Source organism: Narcine bancroftii, chromosome 11, assembly GCF_036971445.1.
Source record: "Narcine bancroftii isolate sNarBan1 chromosome 11, sNarBan1.hap1, whole genome shotgun sequence".
NCBI lineage: Eukaryota > Metazoa > Chordata > Chondrichthyes > Torpediniformes > Narcinidae > Narcine > Narcine bancroftii.
The window spans coordinates 88,474,276-88,499,174 of NC_091479.1; the positions used below are offsets into that span (position 1 = coordinate 88,474,276).

At 43.4% G+C, this 24,899-nt stretch overlaps 1 protein-coding gene across 3 annotated transcripts in view; it reads right to left on the minus strand.

Annotated features, from left to right (window-relative positions):
- kcnd2 (potassium voltage-gated channel, Shal-related subfamily, member 2) overlaps window positions 1-22,738 on the minus strand; it is a 44,100-nt gene extending 21,362 nt beyond the window's left edge. For 2 of the 3 annotated variants that reach the window (XM_069903961.1, XM_069903962.1), the window contains exon 1: window positions 21,606-22,738. In XM_069903961.1, the coding sequence (XP_069760062.1) occupies window positions 21,606-22,717 (1,112 nt within the window). In that variant the 5' untranslated portion in view covers window positions 22,718-22,738. Of the gene's footprint in view, window positions 1-21,601 lie in introns of those variants that run through there. The other variant, XM_069903963.1, reaches the window with a different exon arrangement.
- Window positions 22,739-24,899: the final 2,161 nt, after the last annotated feature.

A 24,899-nucleotide genomic window follows, 5' to 3' on the forward strand; every position in this document is an offset into this window, starting at 1 on the left:
TTGCAGATGATGCCGCTTTAGTTGCCCATTCAGAGCCAGCTCTTCAGCGCTTGACGTCCTGCTTTGCGGAAACTGCCAAAATGTTTGGCCTGGAAGTCAGCCTGAAGAAAACTGAGGTCCTCCATCAGCCAGCTCCCCACCATGACTACCAGCCCCCCCACATCTCCATCGGGCACACAAAACTCAAAACGGTCAACCAGTTTACCTATCTCGGCTGCACCATTTCATCAGATGCAAGGATCGACAATGAGATAGACAACAGACTCGCCAAGGCAAATAGCGCCTTTGGAAGACTACACAAAAGAGTCTGGAAAAACAACCAACTGAAAAACCTCACAAAGATAAGCGTATACAGAGCCGTTGTCATACCCACACTCCTGTTCGGCTCCGAATCATGGGTCCTCTACCGGCACCACCTACGGCTCCTAGAACGCTTCCACCAGCGTTGTCTCCGCTCCATCCTCAACATCCATTGGAGCGCTTACACCCCTAACGTCGAAGTACTCGAGATGGCAGAGGTCGACAGCATCGAGTCCACGCTGCTGAAGATCCAGCTGCGCTGGATGGGTCACGTCTCCAGAATGGAGGACCATCGCCTTCCCAAGATCGTGTTATATGGCGAGCTCTCCACTGGCCACCGTGACAGAGGTGCACCAAAGAAAAGGTACAAGGACTGCCTAAAGAAATCTCTTGGTGCCTGCCACATTGACCACCGTCAGTGGGCTGATAACGCCTCAAACCGTGCATCTTGGCGCCTCACAGTTTGGCGGGCAGCAACCTCCTTTGAAGAAGACCGCAGAGCCCACCTCACTGACAAAAGGCAAAGGAGGAAAAACCCAACACCCAACCCCAACCAACCAATTTTCCCTTGCAACCGCTGCAATCGTGTCTGCCTGTCCCGCATCGGACTTGTCAGCCACAAACGAGCCTGCAGCTGACGTGGACTTTTTATCCCCTCCATAAATCTTCGTCCGCGAAGCCAAGCCAAGGAAGAAAAGAAAAGTGTTCCATGTATTAAAATATTCTAACAAAATTTAATACAGTTCACCAATTTCACTCAAAAAATTGGATTTTTAGGGTTTTTTTTTGCATTGAGCACCCATGTGTCCTGGGTAAACTTGTACCTCTCACTTTGTTCATTTTAGATTGGTCACAGTATTTGAGCTACCAAAAGAAAATAGACACACACGCCGAGAGCACTTCAGTTTATACAAATCTTTATTACAAATTCTAAAGCTGATATCAAACTACAATATGCAAGCCCTTCCCAATTATACTTATCAACGCCTGGACTGGTCCCAACTGCCGAAGCAAGGCAACGACCGCACACTTGTAGTAGGTTGTCAGGGCGCCGGTAGCAGCTTTTCCACCTCCCCCAACCGGAACGTTGGCTGGACTCTAGAAGTTCTTCTTCTTGCTGAGAGATGTTGCCACTTCCCGGAGAGTCTCAAACTTCAGCAGCGGGACCATGGCTTATATTACCCAAAAACTGCTTACCCAAGCACCTATTCCCAGCACAGCAAGAAAGATAAACGAGCAAGCTAGCATGCCAAGGCTTCTATTGAATAACATAATTTTCAGCTTATCACTTTGAATACAATGGTTTATTTTGCATCAAGGTTAGGTCTCTGCCTGAAAGACTGTGACCGAAACAAGTAGGAAGATTAAATGTTCTTGGTACACAGATGTCTTTTTGTCAGATAACTGCATCTCTGGGCTCCATGGTAGTATTTAGCTTATGTCTGCTGAGACTCAAGCAGGTTACTGATTCTCAGCCTTGCAGGAGCAAAAAACATAAGCTGAAGCAAAAAGCATGGTTTAAATCCTCCAATACACCATGAAGCAATTATTATCAAATTTTCTAGTGCAAATCACATCCAGTCTTTAATTTCAGATTTACCGTATTTGACAGCATACAAGACCCACTGGCATACAAAAACCCACATTTTTAGCGTAGAGTGTATTTACCTCATTCAATTTGCTCTGGGATCCCATCATTCGCTCCCTCCATCCCATCAATTGCTGTCTCCCACAGTGCATTGAGGGGAGCACTGGGCCTCAAGGATCAGGCTTTGGTCAGATGCCCTCAAAGCACTGTGGAAAACAGTGAGCAACAGGAACCCCCCCCCCCCCCCCGAACATACTGAATGAGGTGTGGGGGGTGGGTGGCAGTGAGTGACTGGCTTGCTTACTGCAGCTCACCCCCGCACCTCATTCAATCTGTTCAGGAAGCTGTGTTTATCGAACAACGCCTGAGTGGTGGGAAGGAGAGAGCGAGCAGCAGGAGGGAGATAATGCAAGCGAGAGCTGGAAAGTGGTGGGGCGGGGGGTGCGTGATAAGATGGTGTAGAGGGAAGACGTGCAGTCCACCTTTCCCCAGTTAGACATAAATACCCGATTTAAAAACCTGTAAAAGTGGTTAAAGATAGTTTTTGCAGACTTTGGAATAGTGGAGGATTGAAATGGCTACAAACATGAAGAAATCAAAAACTTGGTTACAAAAGAAATTACTTTATAAAAGTGTTGAAGAATTGAGGCCTACCTACCAAGTTGAAGCCACGGAGTCATTGACTGGAGTTCCCAAGCATCAAAGGACCCCTGCTCGGCGCCGATCGCGCGTCCGCAAGATGAGTTCTGTGATGAGCTTGGCTGGCTCCAACTCACGCCCCTGAGCTCGGGTGCGTGGGCAGATCGGCCGAGTGGGGACAGATTTGTGAACCCCCAGTAATGCCTGGTGGTCTAGGGGCGCACAGTGTGGCATTGGAAGACGCACCTGCGTTGTCGGTGACTTTTCTGGGCATGTTCGGTGCACCGCAAGTTCGAGAATTACTAGAGAAGGTGTGGGCTGTGGGGGAGCCTGAAAGATGGCTGGCTGACGAGGTCAACGGGTATCCAGACCTGCAGTCGCATTGGAAGAGGAACCATTGTGCCAGAAGAGGAAGAGAGCCCAGCGCTATTGGAATCAACACAAAGAATATATGGGGACTGGGACCAGAGAAAGTAGGCCTCAAGGGGAAGTGATGGAACCTGGACTGGATTCTGTGTTTACAATATTGGAAGGGATTGCTCATCAAATGGAAAACATGTCATTGCAGATGTCTACTCAGATAAATCAAGGATTTATGGAAGTGAAAACTAAAATGAATAATATGTATGAAGAGATTACTTCTATGAAGAAAGATATGACTGTAGTTAAAAAGTGATGTTAGTAGATGTATAAAAACTGTGGACACTGCACAAGATAATTTTTTAAAAATTGAAGCTTTTTTGAATGTAAGAATCAAATGGATCGTAATAGAGAAAAAATGGAAAAAGTGGAGGATTCTTTCGTGGATTGGGGGATTCAGAAGAAGGAATTACTGAAAAAGATTGATTCATTAGAGAATCAAGGTCGAAGAAATAATGTAAAAATAGTAGGTCTTCCAGAAAATTTGGAAGGTTCAGATCCGGTAAAGTTTTTTAAGAAATGGATTAGGAAATGATTTTTTTCCGAATGGTCTGGAGCTAGACCGAGAACATATACTATTACTGCGCTGATAGAAGCTTTCTAGGAGCCGTAGGTGATGCCAGTAGAGGACCCATGATTCGGAGCCGAACAGGAGCGTGGGTATGACAACGGCTCTGTACATGCTGATCTTTGTGTGTTTCTTCAGGTGGTTGTTTTTCCAGACTCTTTTGTGTAGTCTTCCAAAGGCACTATTTGCCTTGGCGAGTCTGTTGTCTAACTCGTTGTCGATCCTTGCATCAGATGAAATGGTGCAGCCGAGGTAGGTAAACTAGTTGACTATTTTGAGATGTGTGCTCGATGGAGATGTGGGGGGGCTGGTAGTCATAGTGGGGAGCTGGCTGATGGAGGACCTCAGTTTTCTTCAGGCTGACTTCCAAGCCAAACATTTTGGCAGTTTCCGTAAAATAGGACGTCATGCGCTGGAGAGCTGGCTCTGAATAGGGATTAGGCTCTGAATGTGCATAGCCATGAAAGACCTCAACAATGAAGACACTGTTTACATCCGGTACCACACGGATGCCAGTCTCTTCAATCTGAGGCACCTGAAAGCTCACACCAAGACACAAGAGCAACTTGTCTGTGAACTACTCTTTGCAGACGATGCCGCTTTAGTTGCCCATTCAGAGCCATTTGGAGATGTATTGCAGCAAATAACTGAGGATCAGTTGTTACCGGAATCTTGTTTGAGTGCTACAATTACTGTGATTCTAAAGGAAGATAGGGATCCGCTGAAAGTATTTTCGTATAGGCCTATTTCTTTATTAAATGTAGATTATAAAATTATAGCGAAAGTGTTAGCGAATAGACTTGCCAAATATTTAGCTCAGTTGATACATATAGATCAAACAGGTTTTATTAAGAATAGAAATGCGCCTGACAATATCCTTAGATTGATAACATTGGTCAATGCATCTAGACAGCAACCCAACCACCCAATGGATGCGGAAAAAGCTTTTGATAGGGTTGAATGGAATTTTTTTAATTTAAGGTGTTAGAGAAGTTTAATTTTGGCCCTTATTTTATTGGTTGGGTTAAGGCTCTATATACAAATCCAATTCCTAGGGTGGTGACAAATGGTCAAACTTCTTTACCATTTAAATTAATGCGATCAACCTGGCAAGGTTGTCCATTATCACCAGCCTTGTTTGCATTGGCTATCGAACCATTAGCTCAGAAAAAAAAAATGACAGAATGAAAGGATTAAAGGGATGAGAATTGCGGATGATGAATACAAGATTAATTTATTTGTAGACGATGTGTTGGCGTATTTGATGGAACCGGAGCAGTCTTTGAAATATTTGCAAGATTGTTTGTTGAAATTTGGAGAGTTACCTGGATATAAGGTAAACTGGGATAAGAGTGAAATACTGCCAGTCGGGGAAGGAGATTATTCAGAATATAAAAATTTTATAAAATTAAAATGGTCAGATAGAATTAAATATCTAGGAGTAATAGTAAATGCAGATTATCAATCTTTATATAAATTAAACTATGTTCCTTTATTAAAAAGGATTAAAATGGATTTGATTAAATGGAAAGATTTTCCGTTAACATTAATTGGCCGAGTAAATTGTATAAAATGAATATTTTTCCTCGAACCCAATATCTGTTTCAGTGGATACCATGTTTACTTTCAAAGGGTTTTTTTTTCAGGATTTGAATAGACTGGAGTGGAAATTTTTATGGAAGGGAAAATTAGCACAAGTAGCCTTGCACAAACTTACATGGAAATATGCATTAGGTGGACTTTAGTTAACTCATTTTCAAAATTATTATGAAGCAGCTCAGTTAAAATTTGTTAGTAGATTGATGGATGTGGACCAACCCCTGAGTTGGGCGAAGGTGGAAATGGCTTGTATTTCTGAAGTTGAGGTACACCAGTTTATATTTAAGTGGAATATGAATTGATTGCGGGAATGTAATATGCTGGTATTAAAACATTTGTTAAAAAGATATGGGTTAAAAGAAATATAGTTTTAGGATTGAAGGGTAAATTATCAATTCAAACCCCGTTATATCATAATCAGCTCATTTCTTTTTCAATGTTCAATAATCATTTAAAGAGATAGAATTCTAAGGGTATAAAGATAGTTCAGGACTGTTTTGAAGAAGGCCAGTTTCTTTTAATCATTTAAGAGAGAAATTTGATATATCTGTAAATTATTTATTTGTGTATTATCAACTCAGCTTTGAAAAAAGATAATTATGGTAAAGAGATGAATTTACCTATTTTGACAAAATTTGAATCTTTGATTTCCTCTATACCAAAGAAAGGTTATATTTCAGATATGTATCAATTTTTAAAATAAAGTATGGATAAACCGGAATGGGAGAAATCTAGGACTAAATGGGAAAGTGATTTAACTTCCATTATCCCTCAAGAGAATTGGGAAGTTAAGTGTCATGAAAGTGTAACTAAACTGACAATTGGTTAATGGTTAATTATAATTTTTTTACATCAATTATATTTGACTCCAGAAAAACTGAAAAAATATGGGTTTAGTAATTCAGACTCTTGTTTTAGATGTGGATCATGTTTTGGAAGTTTTTACATGCCGTTTGGTCTTGTGTTAAAGTACAACCATTTTGGGAAGGAATTAGGTTGGTTCTGGAAAAAATTGTTCAAAATCAAATTACCATTAAACCCATAGATTTTTTTGTTGGGCTATATGGTCTCTTTGAAGGGATTGGGGTTGGATGAATTTCAGATTGCATTTGTACTTTTAGTGTTGTCTGTAGCATAAAAATGTGTAGCTAGTACTTGGAAAGATAACATGGAGATTAACAAAGCACTTTGGCCTAATGAATTGAGAGCTTGTATTATTATGGTAAAATTACATGCAACTTGCATGATAATTATTCTTTTGTTGTTAAAATGTGGTCTTCTTATTTGCAATATAAGAATTTGGAAATACTTTGAAATATTGTATATATTTTGTTCTTTTTTTAATATTTGGCTTCCCTTAAGGAAGCTGGCTGAAGAGGTAGTTTTTTTTTAAATATATATAGATATATATTTTTTGTTATTTGATTGTATGCTGTTCAAAAATATTTTAAATAAAGTTTTTTTAAAAAAGAGAGCTGGCAGGCGGGAAGGAGGGAGAGAGTGAGCCTTTTGCCGGGGTAAGTGAACAGCAGCAGCAACTCTGGAAAGCACGGGTGAATAGTTTGAGTGCTTTCCTCCTGTCACCATCTTGGAAAATGACAGCCCCAAAATGCTACCTTTGCATATAGGACCCGGGGTGGTTTTTGAGGTGATTCTTTTGGGGGAAAAGGGGGTCTTATATGCTATCAAATACAGCAATAAACATATTTTACTGGTCCCAATGATTTTAGTCATGCTAAATCTATCAGTATACTCAAGCTGCTTTAAAATAAATACAGAGCAGTTTGGCCTAGAAAAAAACAGTATGAAAATTAGTTCCAAAATGCTGAACACTTGCATAAAGCTTTGCTATTTGTGGACAATCAAAATAATGTTCCATTAAACCATTCAATTCACTTAAATATTTACTTCATTCAATTATGCAAGCCCACACATATTTATTTAATTTGTTGAATTGCAAAGCATCTTATCACTGTGTTAATTCTGTCTTATTGATTCTGAGTTGGCCTGTTTGATGAATGCAGAGGTGGGAGGGGAGGAGAGGAAATCTAACAGCTTTATTGTCCAAGCTGACATAACCATATAGCCTTCATACTTTAGGACAATCACAGATTCAAAGATATGAAAATACATGATTTAATTTTGTAAGATATCTGTACTCATACATTTAAATTTAATGTTTGATATAATTTAATACCTGTTTTCATCATCTAAAATGTTCATGAAATTAATCCCAAAAGTTTGAATTACTTAATCCATTTCAAATTACAATCCAAGCAACATGAACTGCCTAAAATCAAACAACGATTCACCACAAGAATTGTAAAATGAAATTTAAAAAAATAAATTGTGTACATTTTTAAAGCGCCTGATTTTTTTTTAAAATTGCCTCAGTGACTACCCTGTTTTTAATAACGAAGACAGCTGCTTTAAGAAAACACACTTAAACAAATTTGTTACAAGTGAGAAGATTAAAAATACATCAATAAATTCTTATAATTTGATGGCTTCCTGAGAACACAAGTTCAAAAACAGTTTACTTTCCCCAAAGGCTCTTGAACTTCTCATAGTACACTACCACAACACTATTCCGGGACTACCAAAGATCTATCTGTACTGCAATCACATAACAATTTTCACAATATCTGGAATTATGAACACAGCAACTAGCTTCTTTTTCTGAGGAGGAGGTGTAACTCCGATCATTGGGATGTTTTCCCTTCCAGGTTCATTAGATTTCAGTTTTACCGTGGTGCCTTGATAACACACTCAAGGGAAAATTCAGCTCTTAGTCCCAGGTTTCAACCAAGGCTGTGATGAACTTTATAATTAAGTAGTCCTGGGGAAGCAAATTGACCAACGATTAATCAAATTCATACAACACGTAAACTGGCAATTTGATCCAACACAACTATGCCAGCTTGTGGGTACCCCTCTGTATTAATCTCTTCTTCCAGCCTTCTACGCCCACGCATTCAAATGTTCATCTAGGCACTCATTAAATGGTGTTAGCACTTCAGTTTCCAGTGCTCTGTCAGGTAGTGCTTTTCAAGTACCTACAACACTATTGGTAAAATAGATCCACCTCAGGACCTTCGCGATGCCATCATCATCACCTTGTACAAAAACAAAGGCGAGAAATCAGACTGCTCAAACTACAGGGGAATCACGCTGCTCTCCATTGCAAGCAAAATCTTCGCTAGGATTCTCCTAAATAGAATAATACCTATTGTCGCCGAAAATGTTCTCCCAGAATCACAGTGCGGCTTTCGCGCAAACAGAGGAACCACTGACATGGTCTTTGCCCTCAGACAGCTCCAAGAAAAATGCAGAGAACAAAACAAAGGACTCTACATCACCTTTGTTGACCTCACCAAAGCCTTCGACACCGTGAGTAGGAAAGGGCTTTGGCAAATACTAGAGCGCCTCGGATGCCCCCCAAAGTTCCTCAACATGTTTATCCAACTGCACGAAAACCAACAAGGTCGGGTCAGATACAGCAATGAGCTCTCTGAACCCTTCTCCATTAACAATGGCGTGAAGCAAGGCTGCGTTCTCGCACCAACCCTCTTTCAGATCACTTCTAAACCTCTTATCCCAAATCTAAGTTTAATTAATCTTCGTTAAGGGAAGGAAAAATTCCTTTTGTTGACATGCCTCAAATTTTATAAACCTTACTCATGTTCACTCTTAACCTTGTCCACTTCAAGGGGAAAAAAAATAGACTTGACCTCTTCTCAGAACTGAAATGCTCCAGAGACAACACACTGATGCCTCTGCACCCTTTCATGACTGTTGGCAAGTTAGTGCTTCATGATGGTATCCAGAATATCTACCATTTCAAATTACCCCATTGATCATAGAGTACATTGACTGAACAGCAACTAGTAGGACAAATCCCACTCCACTTTTTTTGGTAAACAGGGCACATTTGGGAAATTTTTCATCAAGCTGGGTTGATGCCAGTACTGAAACTTTGATCAAGAGAAAGCTAGTTCTAGAGCACAAGTCTTCGTAACTACATCGGAGAGTTGTCTAGCTCCACAAATAACCAATTTCTCTATTTTGAGCATGTTGCTAAAGTTTTAAAAAACTGACCAATGAAACAAGAGGAAATTCATATTTATAGCATTACAGAACCTTGATTAATGTCCATTTGAAAAATTACCTCTTTTCTAACACAGTATTGCAATGTCATCGTGGACCTGTCCTCGGGCAGGTCCACGTCCTCCCCCTCCACGTCCTCCCCCTCAAAAGATGCTCACAAACTCAAGCTAGCATGCTGGAACATCAGAACCATGCTAGACAAGGCTGACAGCCACCGACCTGAACGTCGGTCTGCCCTCATTGCACATGAACTCCTCAGACTTGAAATCGACATAGCCGCTCTCAGTGAAGTCCGCCTGGCAGATGTAGGCAGCCTCCAAGAACGCGGCGCGGGCTACACACTCTACTGGTCTGGCAAGCCTTCGGATGAACGACGCCTATCTGGTGTAGGCTTCATGGTCAAGAGCTTCATTGCCTCCAAACTCGAAAACCTTCCGAAAGGCCTCTCGGACCGAATCATGTCCATGCGACTCCCACTTCAAAACAAGCGTCACATCACCCTCATCAGTGTCTATGCTCCAACCCTCCAGGCGGAACCAGCAGAAAAGAACAAGTTCTACACCGACCTGCGCAACCTCATCCAACGTACCCCTACAGCCGACAAGGTTGTCATCCTGGGCGACTTCAACGCTCGTGTCGGCAAAGACTCAGAAACCTGGCCAGGAATCCTGGGCAAGCATGGCGTCGGCAAGTGCAACGACAATGGGCGCCTCCTGTTGGAGCTCTGCGCAGAACAGCGACTTGTCATTACAAACACCCTTTTTCAGCAGAGGGACAGCCTTAAGACCACCTGGATGCATCCCCGATCCAAACACTGGCACCTCCTGGACTACATCCTGGTGCGAGAAAGTGACAAACAAGATGTGCTCCACACCAGGGTCATGCCTAGCGCGGAATGCCACACTGACCACCGGCTGGTTCGCTGCAAGCTCAACCTTCACTTCAAGCCAAAGCCCAGGAACAATAAAGCCCCCAGAAAGAGGTTCAATGTTGGAAACCTGCAGTCAGACGAAGCGAGAGGAAACTTCCAGGCAAACCTCAAAGCAAAGCTCGACGTTGCAACCCGCCTCACGGACCCGTCCCCTGAAACCCTCTGGGATCAGTTGAAGACTACCATACTGCAATCCACTGAAGAGGTACTGGGCTTCTCCTCCAGGAAAAACAAGGACTGGTTTGACGAAAACAGCCAGGAAATCCAGGAGCTGCTGGCAAAGAAGCGAGCTGCCCACCAGGCTCACCTTACAAAGCCGTCCTGTCCAGAGAAGAAACAAGCCTTCCGTCGCGCATGCAGCCATCTTCAGCGCAAACTCCGGGAGATCCAAAATGAGTGGTGGACTAGCCTCGCCAAACGAACACAGTTCAGTGCGGACATTGGCGACTTCAGGGGTTTCTACGAGGCTCTAAAGGCTGTGTACGACCCCTCACCCCAAGTCCAAAGCCCGCTGCGCAGCTCAGACGGCAAAGTCCTCCTCAGCGACAAGATCTCCATCCTCAACCGATGGTCAGAACACTTCCAATCTCTTTTCAGTGCCAACCGCTCAGTCCAAGATTCCGCCCTGCTCCAGCTCCCTCAACAGCCCCTAAGGCTAGAGCTGGATGAGGTTCCCACCCTGGATGAGACATATAAGGCAATCGAACAACTGAAAAGTGGCAAAGCAGCAGGTATGGATGGAATCCCCCCAGAAGTCTGGAAGGCTGGTGGCAAAACTCTGCATGCCAAACTGCATGAGTTTTTCAAGCTTTGTTGGGACCAAGGTAAACTGCCTCAGGATCTTCGTGATGCCACCATCATCACCCTGTACAAAAACAAAGGCGAGAAATCAGACTGCTCAAACTACAGGGGAATCACGTTGCTCTCCATTGCAGGCAAAATCTTCGCTAGGATTCTACTAAATAGAATAATACCTAGTGTCGCCGAGAATATTCTCCCAGAATCACAATGCGGCTTTCGCGCAAACAGAGGAACCACTGACATGGTCTTTGCCCTCAGACAGCTCCAAGAAAAGTGCAGAGAACAAAACAAAGGACTCTACATCACCTTTGTTGACCTCACCAAAGCCTTCGACACCGTGAGCAGGAAAGGGCTTTGGCAAATACTAGAGCGCATCGGATGTCCCCCAAAGTTCCTCAACATGATTATCCAACTGCACGAAAACCAACAAGGTCGGGTCAGATACAGCAATGAGCTCTCTGAACACTTCTCCATTAACAATGGCGTGAAGCAAGGCTGTGTTCTCGCACCAACCCTCTTTTCAATCTTCTTCAGCATGATGCTGAACCAAGCCATGAAAGACCCCAACAATGAAGACGCTGTTTACATCCGGTACCGCACGGATGGCAGTCTCTTCAATCTGAGGCGCCTGCAAGCTCACACCAAGACACAAGAGAAACTTGTCCGTGAACTACTCTTTGCAGATGATGCCGCTTTAGTTGCCCATTCAGAGCCAGCTCTTCAGCGCTTGACGTCCTGCTTTGCGGAAACTGCCAAAATGTTTGGCCTGGAAGTCAGCCTGAAGAAAACTGAGGTCCTCCATCAGCCAGCTCCCCACCATGACTACCAGCCCCCCCACATCTCCATCGGGCACACAAAACTCAAAACGGTCAACCAGTTTACCTATCTCGGCTGCACCATTTCATCAGATGCAAGGATCGACAATGAGATAGACAACAGACTCGCCAAGGCAAATAGCGCCTTTGGAAGACTACACAAAAGAGTCTGGAAAAACAACCAACTGAAAAACCTCACAAAGATGAGCGTATACAGAGCCGTTGTCATACCCACACTCCTGTTCGGCTCCGAATCATGGGTCCTCTACCGGCACCACCTACGGCTCCTAGAACGCTTCCACCAGCGTTGTCTCCGCTCCATCCTCAACATCCACTGGAGCGCTTACACCCCTAACGTCGAAGTACTCGAGATGGCAGAGGTCGACAGCATCGAGTCCATGCTGCTGAAGATCCAGCTGCGCTGGATGGGTCACGTCTCCAGAATGGAGGACCATCGCCTTCCCAAGATCGTGTTATATGGCGAGCTCTCCACTGGCCACCATGACAGAGGTGCACCAAAGAAAAGGTACAAGGACTGCCTAAAGAAATCTCTTGGTGCCTGCCACATTGACCACCGCCAGTGGGCTGATAACGCCTCAAACCGTGCATCTTGGCGCCTCACAGTTTGGCGGGCAGCAACCTCCTTTGAAGAAGACCGCAGAGCCCACCTCACTGACAAAAGGCAAAGGAGGAAAAACCCAACACCCAACCCCAACCAACCAATTTTCCCTTGCAACCGCTGCAATCGTGTCTGCCTGTCCCGCATCGGACTTGTCAGCCACAAACGAGCCTGCAGCTGACGTGGACTTTTTACCCCCTCCATAAATCTTCGTCCGCGAAGCCAAGCCAAAGATTGCAATGTCATGTCAGCCAAGTACTCATATGAATCCCCACAAGCTTGTACTCAAACGCAAGAGTTTCAAACCTAAACCAAGCATTGTTGCTCAGTAAGCAAGTATGTCAAAAGCACATGATTATAATTCCAAAAAAGTTCTAACCACAGACATTAGGAAAATGAATAATACTGACCATTTATTTATCTTTATGTGAATTGTTGCCCTCAAATAGGATGAAGGAAGCCTTATTTAAGGAAGGTACAATCTGGTTTCAGCCTCAACTTCTAATTTCCTAATTAGTCAGCACAACCTGATAAATAATATACATTTGCCTTCTCTGTCTCAATAATAATGCTTTCAACCTGGAACAGGATCACAGCTGCATTTGTCTTTTAAAGCTTTCACGTAATTCTCTTTACTTCTCTCACTGGGAAAGATTACTAGTGAATGAAGAATCATATAGATTGCCTGTTCTGACCTAGTCTAGGTGACTGCTAGGAGGAGACAATCTAACATTGTTCATGTTTAATTCTTACTGTTGGAAGATGCAAGAAATTTTCACAACTATGATCTGGATTAAAGTGCAAGAGCGGAAAGAACAAGTTCACTTACAATACAAATCCAAACCACTAGACCAATAACGGGCAACACGGTTACAGGACCAGCATTCAAATCCTGCACTGACCATAAGGAGTTTGCATGTTCTCCATGTATCTACATGGGATTTCCCCAAAGGCTCCGGTTTCCTCCCACTGTTCAAAATGTACCAGGGATTGTAGGTCGATTGGGTGTAATTGGGCAGCACTGGCTCATGGACCTGTTACCGTGCTGAATGTCTAAACAAAACTTATGAAACTTATTCATACTGACGAGACATTACAATTAATTCAATTTTCAGTACCATTCAGTGTGAGAGTTTAAAGAGATTGTGAAATCGCAATTTTCAAACATCCAATTTTTGTGATCACCTACATTAAAAAGAGATCAGCGCCTTGGAAAGTCTAATTACAATAAATTTTTAATAGCTGAATTCACAAATGTTCAGTTTTCCAAGGTTCAGATTGTTTAAGAATGATGGCTTAACGTTAACATCTACAGACATAGAATTGGATATGAAGCATCACACATAATAAATTAGTGCCCATTCGTAACAATGCTGGCAGGCCACTACATTCATGTTTATAGAGTTTCATTTACTTTCAAGTCAAAGTCTTCCTTTTTTAAAAGCCTAGACAAAATCTTTTGTAAAGAAATGGGGAGAAGCATGTCCAACAGTTATTTTTTTTCATCTGATTGCGCAAGTACAACTAGATGAAACAATGTTCTCCGGTCCTCAGTACAAAACATGTAGACACACAAGTCATAATACACATACAGGCAAACAATACATATGCAGGACAGGTATTCATACATACAAAGAAATAAATATTGTTTTGTCTTGAATGGTTAGTGTGAGCAGTTTCTTTGATCGTTCAGCATTCTCACTGCCCATGGGAATAAGCTGTTTCTCAGCCTGGTGGTGCTGGCTGTGAGAGTCCTGGGAGCAGCTGAAAGATGCTGTGTGCAAAGTGGAGGGGTCCTCAATGATTTTGCGTGCAGTTTTCAGACCATGATCCCAGTAGAACACATCAAATTGGGGGGAGGGGGGAAAGGGGGAAGGGAGACTCCAGTGATCTTCTCTTCACTCTTATAGTTCTGTGGATTGACCTCCGATCCATTTCTCTGCAGCAATCAGCTGTGATGCAGCTGGCCAAAACGCTCTTGATAGAGTGAATGTAGAAGGTTGACATAATGGTGGCTGATAGTCTTGCCTGATTCAGTCTTCTCAGGAAGTGCAGTTGAGGTTGTGCCTTCTTGACAAGTGAAGAGATGCTGTGTTTCCACAATAGGTCACTAGTTAAGTGAACTGCAAGGAATATGGTCTCTCCTGTAGTTATTGATGTGCAGTGGAGGGTGGTCATCTCCTTTGTCTTGACCAGGATGAGATTCAGATTGCTCTCTTGCACCAGATCATGAAATTTTCCACACCTCCTCTCCTCTCTAGGGTGATTTTTCATTATTGCTGATGAGGTCGACTACTGTTGCGCCATCGACAAACCTGATGACAGCACTGGAAATGGATTTGGCAATACAGTAATGGTAGCAATAGAGGAAATATAAAAATAAGGGGAAGAAATTTAAGACTGAAATGCTGCATAATCAGAATCCAATAATGTTGAAAACATAGATCAATGAGCAGATATTGCAAATCAGTAGAGTTGCAGGTAAACTCAGGTTCATTAAACTTGGAATGAGGAAGGCTGACCATGACCACTTTGAGTGGTCAAATGTAACAAAAGGCATGGGTTTGAGAAGATAAATTGAAATTGTATTTGGTTGGGTAAAGTTGCAAAAAACAAATGGATTTGATAGCTTTGTCTGATATCATGGATCTGTGGTCTGAAGCTCAACTTAGGGTCGAATAACACTAAATAAGAGCAAATAACTCTGGTTCAATTATTATATTGATTAAATAGGGATAAAAGTTTAACAATGTTTTCCTATTCTGTCTGCGCTTTGATGGATTTTCCCTGACCATTACTTATTCATTTTTATCAGCAGGAGGGCATCACTGGCAAGGTCAAAATTTATTGCTTATCCCTTGAGAAGGTGGTGGCAAGCTGTCTTCTTGCGCTGTTGCAGTCTTTCTAGTGACAATAAACCAATGCTGTTGGGGAAGGAATCCAAAATTTATGTCCAGCCAAGGAACAGAAGTCAATGGATTTTAATTTAATCATACAGCACAGAAACAGGCCCTATCGGCCCACAAGCCCATGCTGCCCAATTACACCCAACTGACCTACGACCCCTGAAATGCTTTGAATGGAGGGAGGAAACTGGAGCCCTAAGGGAAAACCCATGCAGACATGGGGAGAACGTACAAACTCCTTATAGAGAGCAGGATTTGAACCCTGATTCTGAGTGCTGCCGCTGTAACAGGGTCGTGCTAACTGCTACACTAACTGTGCTGCCCTACATGATGTGTAAATGGATGGGGAATCTGCTTCCATCCTTCTTGGTGGTAAATGTTGACGGTTTAGTGATGCAGTCTGTTGAAATATTAATGCAAATTAATACAGTGCATTTTGTACTCGTCTTCCATGGCAGCCACCAAGCACATGTTGGGAAAGTTAAAAACACAATGCTGGAGAAACTCAGCAGGTCAAACAGTGTACTTTATATAGCAGTAATAAAGATACATAACCAATGTTCTGGCCTTGAGCCCTTCATCAAGGTATGAGCAAAATGTAGGCAAGTGCCTGAATATAGGGGGAAGAAGGGGAGGGGTAAGAGAAGGAGCACAGGCAAGAGGTAATAGGTGGATAAGGAAGGGAGAGCACACAACAAGGGGAGCAGCAATAGCTTTGTGAATGGAATGGAAGGGTGTGGAGAGCCAGAGGAAAAGAAAAAGGATAGGGAAGAGAGAGAGATAGAGAAAACAGGAGTGGTCTAGCAGAAACCAGTGAAGTTGATGTTAATGCCATACAGTTGGAGATTGCCCAGTCGGTATATTAGGTGTTGATCCTCCAATTTATAAGTGGCCCTGGATTGGCAGTGCATGAGGCTGTGGATAGTTATGTCAGTGCAGGAGCAGGACACAGAATTGAAATGGTTGGGAAAATGATCATGGTCTAAGGTGATCCTTATTGATCAGTAATACATCAGATTGGATTTGTCTGGCACTGGGCATTTTTCAACATGACTAGATACGTGCCAGTATTTTAACCGTGTTATATTAACTTTGCTGGAAGGAGAACTGGTTCTCAAGTACAGTTCTTCAACTCTATACCAGGGGTGATATCAAGTCCTGTTGTCTACAATTTAGATTCAAGATTACTTTGCTGTCATGTAATAGTATAGAACATGTAATATTACACAAAAATGCTTTATGCCTGCCATAAGGCAGAGTCGCCATTAGCATCACCCAGCACCTCTTCAAGTAAGAAAGGAGAAACAACGCAGTCACTTCAGTCACTGAGTCCCCGTGGATTCACCTTCAGCTCTGCAGCTGCATAGACTCCTATTCAATTCACCAGCAATATGAGATCCAAAACCAAATCTCTGACACAATTAGGAAGTCTTCAGGACCGGAGGCCATCCGGGAGCCTTTATTGCTCTCAGCACCATCTTGCATCTCAGCTCCAATACTCGATTCCTGTGACCCAGTGTCTGCAAGTCTGCAGCCAGTGCGAGTCCTCCAATCAAGTCACCCACAGCCTGTGTGGGTCTATCAGTTGCTGAGGGACCCACGCTGGTCCATTGCTCCAGTTACCATCCTGTAGTGTCATATCTTCTGCTTCTTGTTCTCAACAGGGCGGGGTGTTCTCCCAGTTTCTGGTGTCATGTACTGGTCAGCTGTTCCCCAGAGTCTGCAACCCTTTGTAGTTGCAGCCAAGCACAGACGCCGCCATCTTGGGCACAGACCATGATTGCAGGATTTTACTTTCAAATACTGTTGGCTTCTTTAACAGGCCATATGAGCCTGTATGGAGCTGCCGGCTTTAGGACAGGGTGGTTGAACCCCTCAGAGCAGTTCTGTGTCTCCACTCTCCTGGGTCGGTTCTAAGCACTATAAATACTGTATCTCCAGCAGTGCCACCATTGCTTGTTCTCTCAATCATTTCTTCACATGAATTGGATTGAGATAAATTGGCTGAAGACTTGTTTCCATACAAGTGAAAATCTCTGGAGGAAACTAGGGGGGAAAAAAAAATCATGTTTGCACATTTCTGGCTAAATATATTGGTAAATGCTTTGGCCTTGTCTTTTACATTCACATGCTGGGATATTCTTGATGCTGCTTCCTCTCATTAGCAATTTAATTATCCACCATTCACAACTAGATACAGCGTAACTGCAGAGATTTGAAGAGATACATTAATTCTGTCTATTGTTTGTCACATATCTGTGCTGAAACTTTATTTGTACTTTTTAGGTGCACCTGGCTCTGCTCCCAGCAGACCTGGTTGCATTACTCATTCTCTCGTTTGATAATAGCAGAACAGAGTGAACAACATGCTGGGCCATGAAGTTATAAATAATGATAGTATATAATTCTACTGCTGATGGTTCACGTATCTCCCCGATACCTAGTTTTAAGTTATTGCATCTGTTCTAAGTTAATCTCAACATAAATGCCTTGCTGATGCCAAGAAGTTACAAATGTATGCAGAAACAAACATGTTGCTATCCTATAGTTATGAAGCTGTTCACAAGTGTCAATAAAGTTTACAACCCCTATATACTAATAGCACAGTCAATAGAATCTCAGCAATCCATAAGTCTTAATAAACAAAAATAAAAAAAACCGATGAATTCCAGTGTTTTTAAAAAAAAACTTTAAAACTTGCAATTTTGGCTTTAGTATATCCCAAATTGCATTTTATTTCAACATTGTTGATAAAATTAACACAAAATTACACACTTAGTCCTGATTTTCACAAGATCATACCAGTAAGACTTTTTACACTGAGAAGCCATGTTATTGCCATATACATGACCTGTCTCTGGAAGCCAGCTTGCTTGTTCAAACAGAACAGAAAAACACCGGGTAGGTGGGTCCTTTTACACAGCAAGCTGGCTTCCCGAAGCAAAAGAGGCAGGACTTGTAGTACAGCCCAGCTCCACCTCTTTCACAACCTACCTTGGCGGAATAAAAGTCGTAACTTCAGACCCTCCTCCCTCCATCCGCCTTTGATGCATTCACACAGCTAAGTGAAGGGCTCGAAAGGCAGATAATATAGCTTTAATCATCCGAGTAAAAGGGGTAAGTGTATGAAAGCAAATAACATATTGCCTCACAAAGCCAGAAGGTAATATTTGTTGTTCCAGGACATTAAGAACTATTACCATCATAAAAGTGTCAAGTTTGTCTTTTCCTTTTGAGTTTGCTGCAAAGGGGAATAATTGGTGCCCCTGATTAGATACAACTGTTTGCAAAAAAGCCAGATAACCACAAAAAAGGTATATTTAAATTATCACAAACCACTAAAACTGGTGGTGAATACTGCCTCAAATTTTCATTAAGAAGCCTGAAGTTGGAATACGATTCTAATAATAATGTACTATGCATCCTTGATAGCTGCAGAACTATAATTTATTTTACCTCAGGGAAACATCATGACACTATTTAAGTATTCTTTCTTTTTTTTAAAAATAATAACTATTGTTTAAAGATTTTTAACAGTTTAATCTGTGTGCATAAAATGAAGAGAACAGTGATTAATTTGATCTAGGTATTACAAGCTCACATTTCATTTAGTGACCATACTTTAGGGGTTAACACAGGTGGCAAACTTTTCACAGCAAAACTTTTCACAGCTCAGTTAGAAAGGCACAGTTAAATATTGATAACAGAGTAATGCTTTGGAAAAAGACAAAAGAACAATGGTGCTTATCCAAGAGAAACAGTTGGGACATGTACAAAGAGTCATGTGAGAGGGACTTCCAGAAAGTCATGTGATTGGGACGCTTGAAGAGGAAGGATTGATTAATGAGCAACCAGAGATGTGCAAAACACAAAGGTGGGGTGACTGGGTGAAATGGACAATTTTGCTGGTTCTCCTCGTCAGGAGAAGTATTGACCCACTGTGACCATTGTAATGGTCATTTTGATGAACCCATATCTAGGTAAAGGAAGCAGGTCTGTTCCTGCATTTGGATCGTGACCATTTTAATGGTCATTTCATCTTACCTGTGCCTGGGTTTTGGAAGCATCGTGGAAGTCACATGTTTTGTTTCTCCTTTGCAAGGAAGTGGGGAGTTGTGACAACCATTCATATTAAAGGACATTTCTCTGGAAGCAACTTGACAAGGATTTGTAGTTTTCTACAGTCTGATCACCTCTTTTGTAATAACTTCTGAGAATCAGTTTAAAAGGCTGAGTTTCAAGATTTCTAAGATTGAACCCTGAATTGAAAGGCATATTTTCCTTTAACCCCCATTTCTAGAGGCAAAGCAAATGCAAACAATGCAGGGAATATCATTTAATTCCTTTTTCTTTTGCAAGAGAACAGAATAAATATTTGCAAAGTTTGTGGAATGTCCACTTGAAAACTTAGAACTGACATAAATATATATCATAATTTAATTATTTAGCAACTTCCCTGATAGCATACCAACTAAAAATTCTGCCCTGATACAAAAACTTTTTAACACTCAAATCCATTAATATTAGTTATTTTCCATAAATTTGACACTTCAAACTATTCATATACCACAATAGTCTACGGCAGCAAACCTAAATTTTTGCACAATGGGTCACTCTTCAGTGAATCTAAATTTTTGCACAATGGGTCACTCTTCAGTGAATCTAAATTTTTGCACAATGGGTCACTCTTCAGTGAATCTAAATTTTTGCACAATGGGTCACTCTTCAGTGAATCTAAATTTTTGCACAATGGGTCACTCTTCAGTGAATCTAGTGAAAAGAGAATGTTGGGTGAATAATGGTCTGATGTGTTCAGGAGGTCCCCATATGCTCTCGGCTGTTCAGCAAGTCTTTAACTTCCAAATCTCTTCCCCACAGCAAATATAATAGAGCTGGATCCAATGCCATGCTCAAAAAAAATCAAGCTTTTAAATTGTTTCTTATAGGGCACTGTGTTTAATTGTTTACTTTAGCATCGCCTTTGAATAATTTTCCTTCACAGTCAAGCATTATCTTGGAGAATGAACAAAGTCTGTCCTGTCATATATAGCACTAAATATTTAGCAATTTGTGGGCGAGCTCACCTTTTAAACAACATATTTAGGCCTCCACAACATGATAATGTGTATCACACTCAAGACCAGGTGTATGCTTAATCTAAACAGCACAATGTTATGTGAAATTGCTTTTTGTAGTTTATAACTTGTATTTCCATAGTCAACTTACAGCATTAACAACTACCATTAGAAAACTGGCTAATTCAGTATATCAACTCAGTGACAGAGGAAGAGTCATTCACTCATTATGCATCATCCTATCACCTGAACATTTGCAGCACATGTTGGAAATGATAAACCTACTAATATCAATCACTGTTTTACAGTGATCCTATTGGAATTATTCACATGACAGTGGCCAAAAAAGTGGACTGGTTTCAATCATCTACCCAGATATGTTTTGTTCATTAGAAAAATAGTTGTAAGTGATACAGATGATTACAATTGGTACAAGAACAGCGCCTGGTCCTCCAAACTGCTTCATATTTTATTGAGCACCTATCCATGTTTGCTGGATCACAAGTATAAACCACAGCTTCACATCAGAGGAGAGCAAGTACAACTTTGCATACCGACTCTTCTGAAGTCTTGAGCTTCTAAACTATTTTCTTTGCAGAGCTAGATTTAACTGTGGTGTTGCATTTTCTTTAAAAAAAGTTAATGCTTATCTAACTTGTAAAAAGCCCTTTGAATTATAATGTTTATTTCAAAGTATCATCAAAATATGGGCATAGATCAAACCTGCATGAAAATGAGACATACAAGAAGGCGAGTCTCAGACTTTCCAAAAATTCTACCAAGCAACTAAAACTTCATGCAGCGTCATATGTCCACTTCTTGGCAAACATTCAAATAATTTCACACAATGCCCATCACAATGGGCACCCGTTGAAAAGCACCGGGCACTGAAATCCAAGGATCGCTGTGTGCATTGAAGTTTACTCCAAATGAACCCCAAAAGCGTGGATGTCAACACGTGGCAAGCCCCCAATGAATCAGTGGTACCAAGATTTTTAAAAAAAAGGAAAGTTCCCCAGGACAAGCAAACTACACACCTGGAGGGAATGCAACATTTGCAGCACAGGTTGGAAATGATAAACCTACTGTGGTCTTACAGGCCAAATGGATCCTATTGGAATTATACACAATTTTGCTATCCACCCAGATAGGTTTTGTTCATTAGAAAAAGAGTCGTAAGTGATACAGAGGGTTACAAATGCAGCAGCGAGAGCGGGATGAACCCCAAAGTGCTTACCCCAGAGTGGTCATGGTGACAATGGTGTACCAGAAAGCAGCTGGGATGCTGGTGAACTTGGTGGCAGCGGAGCCCTTCTCGGCGTAAAACATAACCGTGGCGAAGATGATAATGGCCATGGTGAGGGAGAACAGGAGGAAGCCGAGCTCCGAGGCGCAGCTCTTGAGGGTGTAGCCCAGGATGCGCAGGCCCTGCGAATGGCGGGAGAATTTAAATATCCGGAAGACCCGGAAGACCCGCAGGGTGACGAAGGCGCCGCTGACGTCCTCGTTGTCCGTCATCACCAGCCCGATGTAGTAGGGCATGATGGCCACCACGTCGATGATGCTCATGACGCTGCGGACGAAGCGGTAGCGGCTGGGGGCCGCCACGAGGCGGAGCAGGTACTCGATGGTGAAGATCATGACGCAGGCCGTGTCGAGGCAAAAGAAGGCCAAGGCGTAGCGCTCGCCGCACGGCAGCTCGCGCACGCTGCCCGGCAGGGCGCCGCACGGCACCGTCTCCGCCACGTTGGCCATGACCGAGACGGCGATGAAGAAGCCGGTGACGTAGTAGAGCACGAGCGCCAGGGTGCTGGTGTGCGGGTTCTCGAAGGCGCGCCACACCTTCTGGCGCGTCGTCAGGGACGGCAGGCGGTTCTCGCTGCTCAGCTCGTCCTCGGCGTCGTCCAGGATGCGCTCGACGTTTTCGCGCTTTCGGTCCTTGTACTCCTCGTAGCAGCAGTCGCCGATGATCTCGGGGATGATGCCGAAGAAGGAGAGCTCCTCGTCGTACGCCGAGATGCACTCGTGCCTCGGGTAGTGGAGCTTGCCGGTGCGGTAGAAATTCAAGATACTCCGGAAGATGTCCGGGTCCCGGTCGAAGAAGTACTCCCGGATCTCGTCGTTGTAGAAGAAGTCCTTCTCCGAGCTGCCCAGCAAGGTGTCGGGGTACCTCTCCAGGGTGCTCCGCCACGTCTGGAAGCGCCTGCCGCTCACGTTCAGGATGACCAGCCCGTCCTGCGGCCGCTTGCGCTGGCTGGGGGCGGCGGGCATGGGGTGGCTGGCCACCGGCATCCAGCCGATCGCCGCCGCCCGGGCGAACGGCAGCCAGGCTGCTACCCCCGCGGCCATGCTCGGCGGCTCGCTGGCTGGCTGGGTGGGCAACCGGTCGCTCCCGACTCAGAACCGGGCTGGCACGTCCGACATCTGGAGAGACAAAATGAACCAGAAAGGGGGGGGGGGGGATGTCATTGGCAGGAGTTGCAAATAAAAATCGTCTCTCTCAAGGCAACCCCCCTCACTGCAAACGATGACCCAGCATCAGGGGATTTAAACATTTCTTTGGCAGCAATTCCTACCTCCGGATGATCCGTAGACACACGCACTTTAGAGAGTCCCCTCTTATTTGCAGGTTCATCAACTTCAGTAGCAGACGCACATTTACCAAACTATTAGCAAAAAGAACATTTTAACTGGTTGGCGCCGTACCTCTCTGACAATAGCGGCCACTTGTCGGGCGTTCAGAGGCTTCGGAACTGTCCACTCCACCATTTGATAGACATGTGCATGATCAAGGTGGGTGATGCATTAAAAGAACCTCTCGACCGGATCCGTGAGAGAATCCCCCCACCCCAAGCAGCTCAGCAACAAGTTCAAAAGACGTAACACGCTTCACGATTCAGTCGGCGATGCAGGACCTGAACACACTCCCGCCGGTCCACTCTTTGCAGTGCAGCAGCACCTCGAGAAGAAGGCGAGATCGTTTTCATAGACATTTGTAGACTGAATGTGAAGGCACTCGCAAGACTGAGGGCGCAGTTGGACTTCCTTGTTCAGAGACCGTGGGGGTGGTTCTTAACCATCAGCTATTGTGATCTCGCTGCAAGACTTACATTTAAAAGAATATATAGGCAGGTGATGCTTCCAGTACCAGGACTTGCGTGAACTAAAGCCGATTGTTGAAACCATCCAACGCTCCTGCAGAAATAATGACTAGAATTCGTTACATTTCTTCGCGTCCGCCGATTCCACTAACGCCTTTCGGGTTTGGCCGTCGACGCGGCGGGGGGGGGGGGGGGGGGGGTGGTTTTGTGTGTGAGTGTCGCTGATCAGCAGATAAAGAGGGGAATATTCCTCCCAGATCGAGTTGTCCTTTCAGATGCTCCAAGGCAGGCTCCGTTCAGTTCTGAGTACCGGTATTTATTTTCTGCTTCGCCCGTCACTAGTCCGCGGCAATGAGATCCTCCTGAAGAGGGCGATAAGTTTCAGGACTGGCTGGCCGGTCAACACGGGCAATCGGAATCCAAAACGGGTGTGTGTCAACTCGGAGCGTTTCACCGGGTTATTAAAAGCGTGAGATCGCGGCACGGGATGTCGGAACGGTTTGGGGCATTGCCCCGTTTAATAAGAATTTAACAAAGAAAATGCCAGCGTTTATTTAGGACAAATCAAGTTCCAAATGCTGAATAGCCAGTTAAGTACTTTGGCAATACGACAAACGCACCCAGTCAACCTGAGCACATCACGACCACACAAACAACAAGACATTGACCAATGTCTTGGGGCTGTGAGATGTGACAATACGAGTAGGGAACCTTAATAGATTCATTGATCTCGGGTGAAGCTTAAGTTTAGAAGATTTTTTTTATTGAAACAAGAGTCTGAAAGGACTTGATGCTACGGAAGCACGAAGGACTTGATGCTACGGAAGCACGCCAAGCCTGAAGGTCTGCAAAAGGTAGTGGACGCTGCCCTAGACATCACAGGCAAACCCTTCCTCACCATCGAGAACATCTACAGGGAACACCGCCTTTAGAGAGCGGCACGCACTGTTCTTGCTGCTGCCATCAGGAAAGAGATATAGGTGCCACAAGATTCACCTCACCAAGTTCAGGAACAGTTGCTGCCCCTCCAGACTGCTCAAGGACAAACTCAATCTGGGATTCACTTAAGGACTCTTGCCTTTGCGCTTAATTGTTTTTTTTCACCCTTCTCTTTAATGCACAGTTTGTTTACCTTTACGTTTACATATGTAGGTTGTATTTTTTTGCACTACCAATAAATCAATGGTCACTCTCCCTGGCCCGAAGGAAAAAAAATCTCAGGGTTGGATGTGATGTCGTGTACGTTCTCTGACAATAAATCTGAATCTGAATTTTGTACTCAGATATAGTCTCAGGATAATGGAGCATCCATTTTAGGCAGTAGAAATTTCTCTGACATGAGTTGTGAATCGTTGAAATTTTCTATCTCAGTAGGTATAATCTCCGGTTCTGAGAATCCCCTGTTGCACCTGAAAGCAGCAGGGGGACTA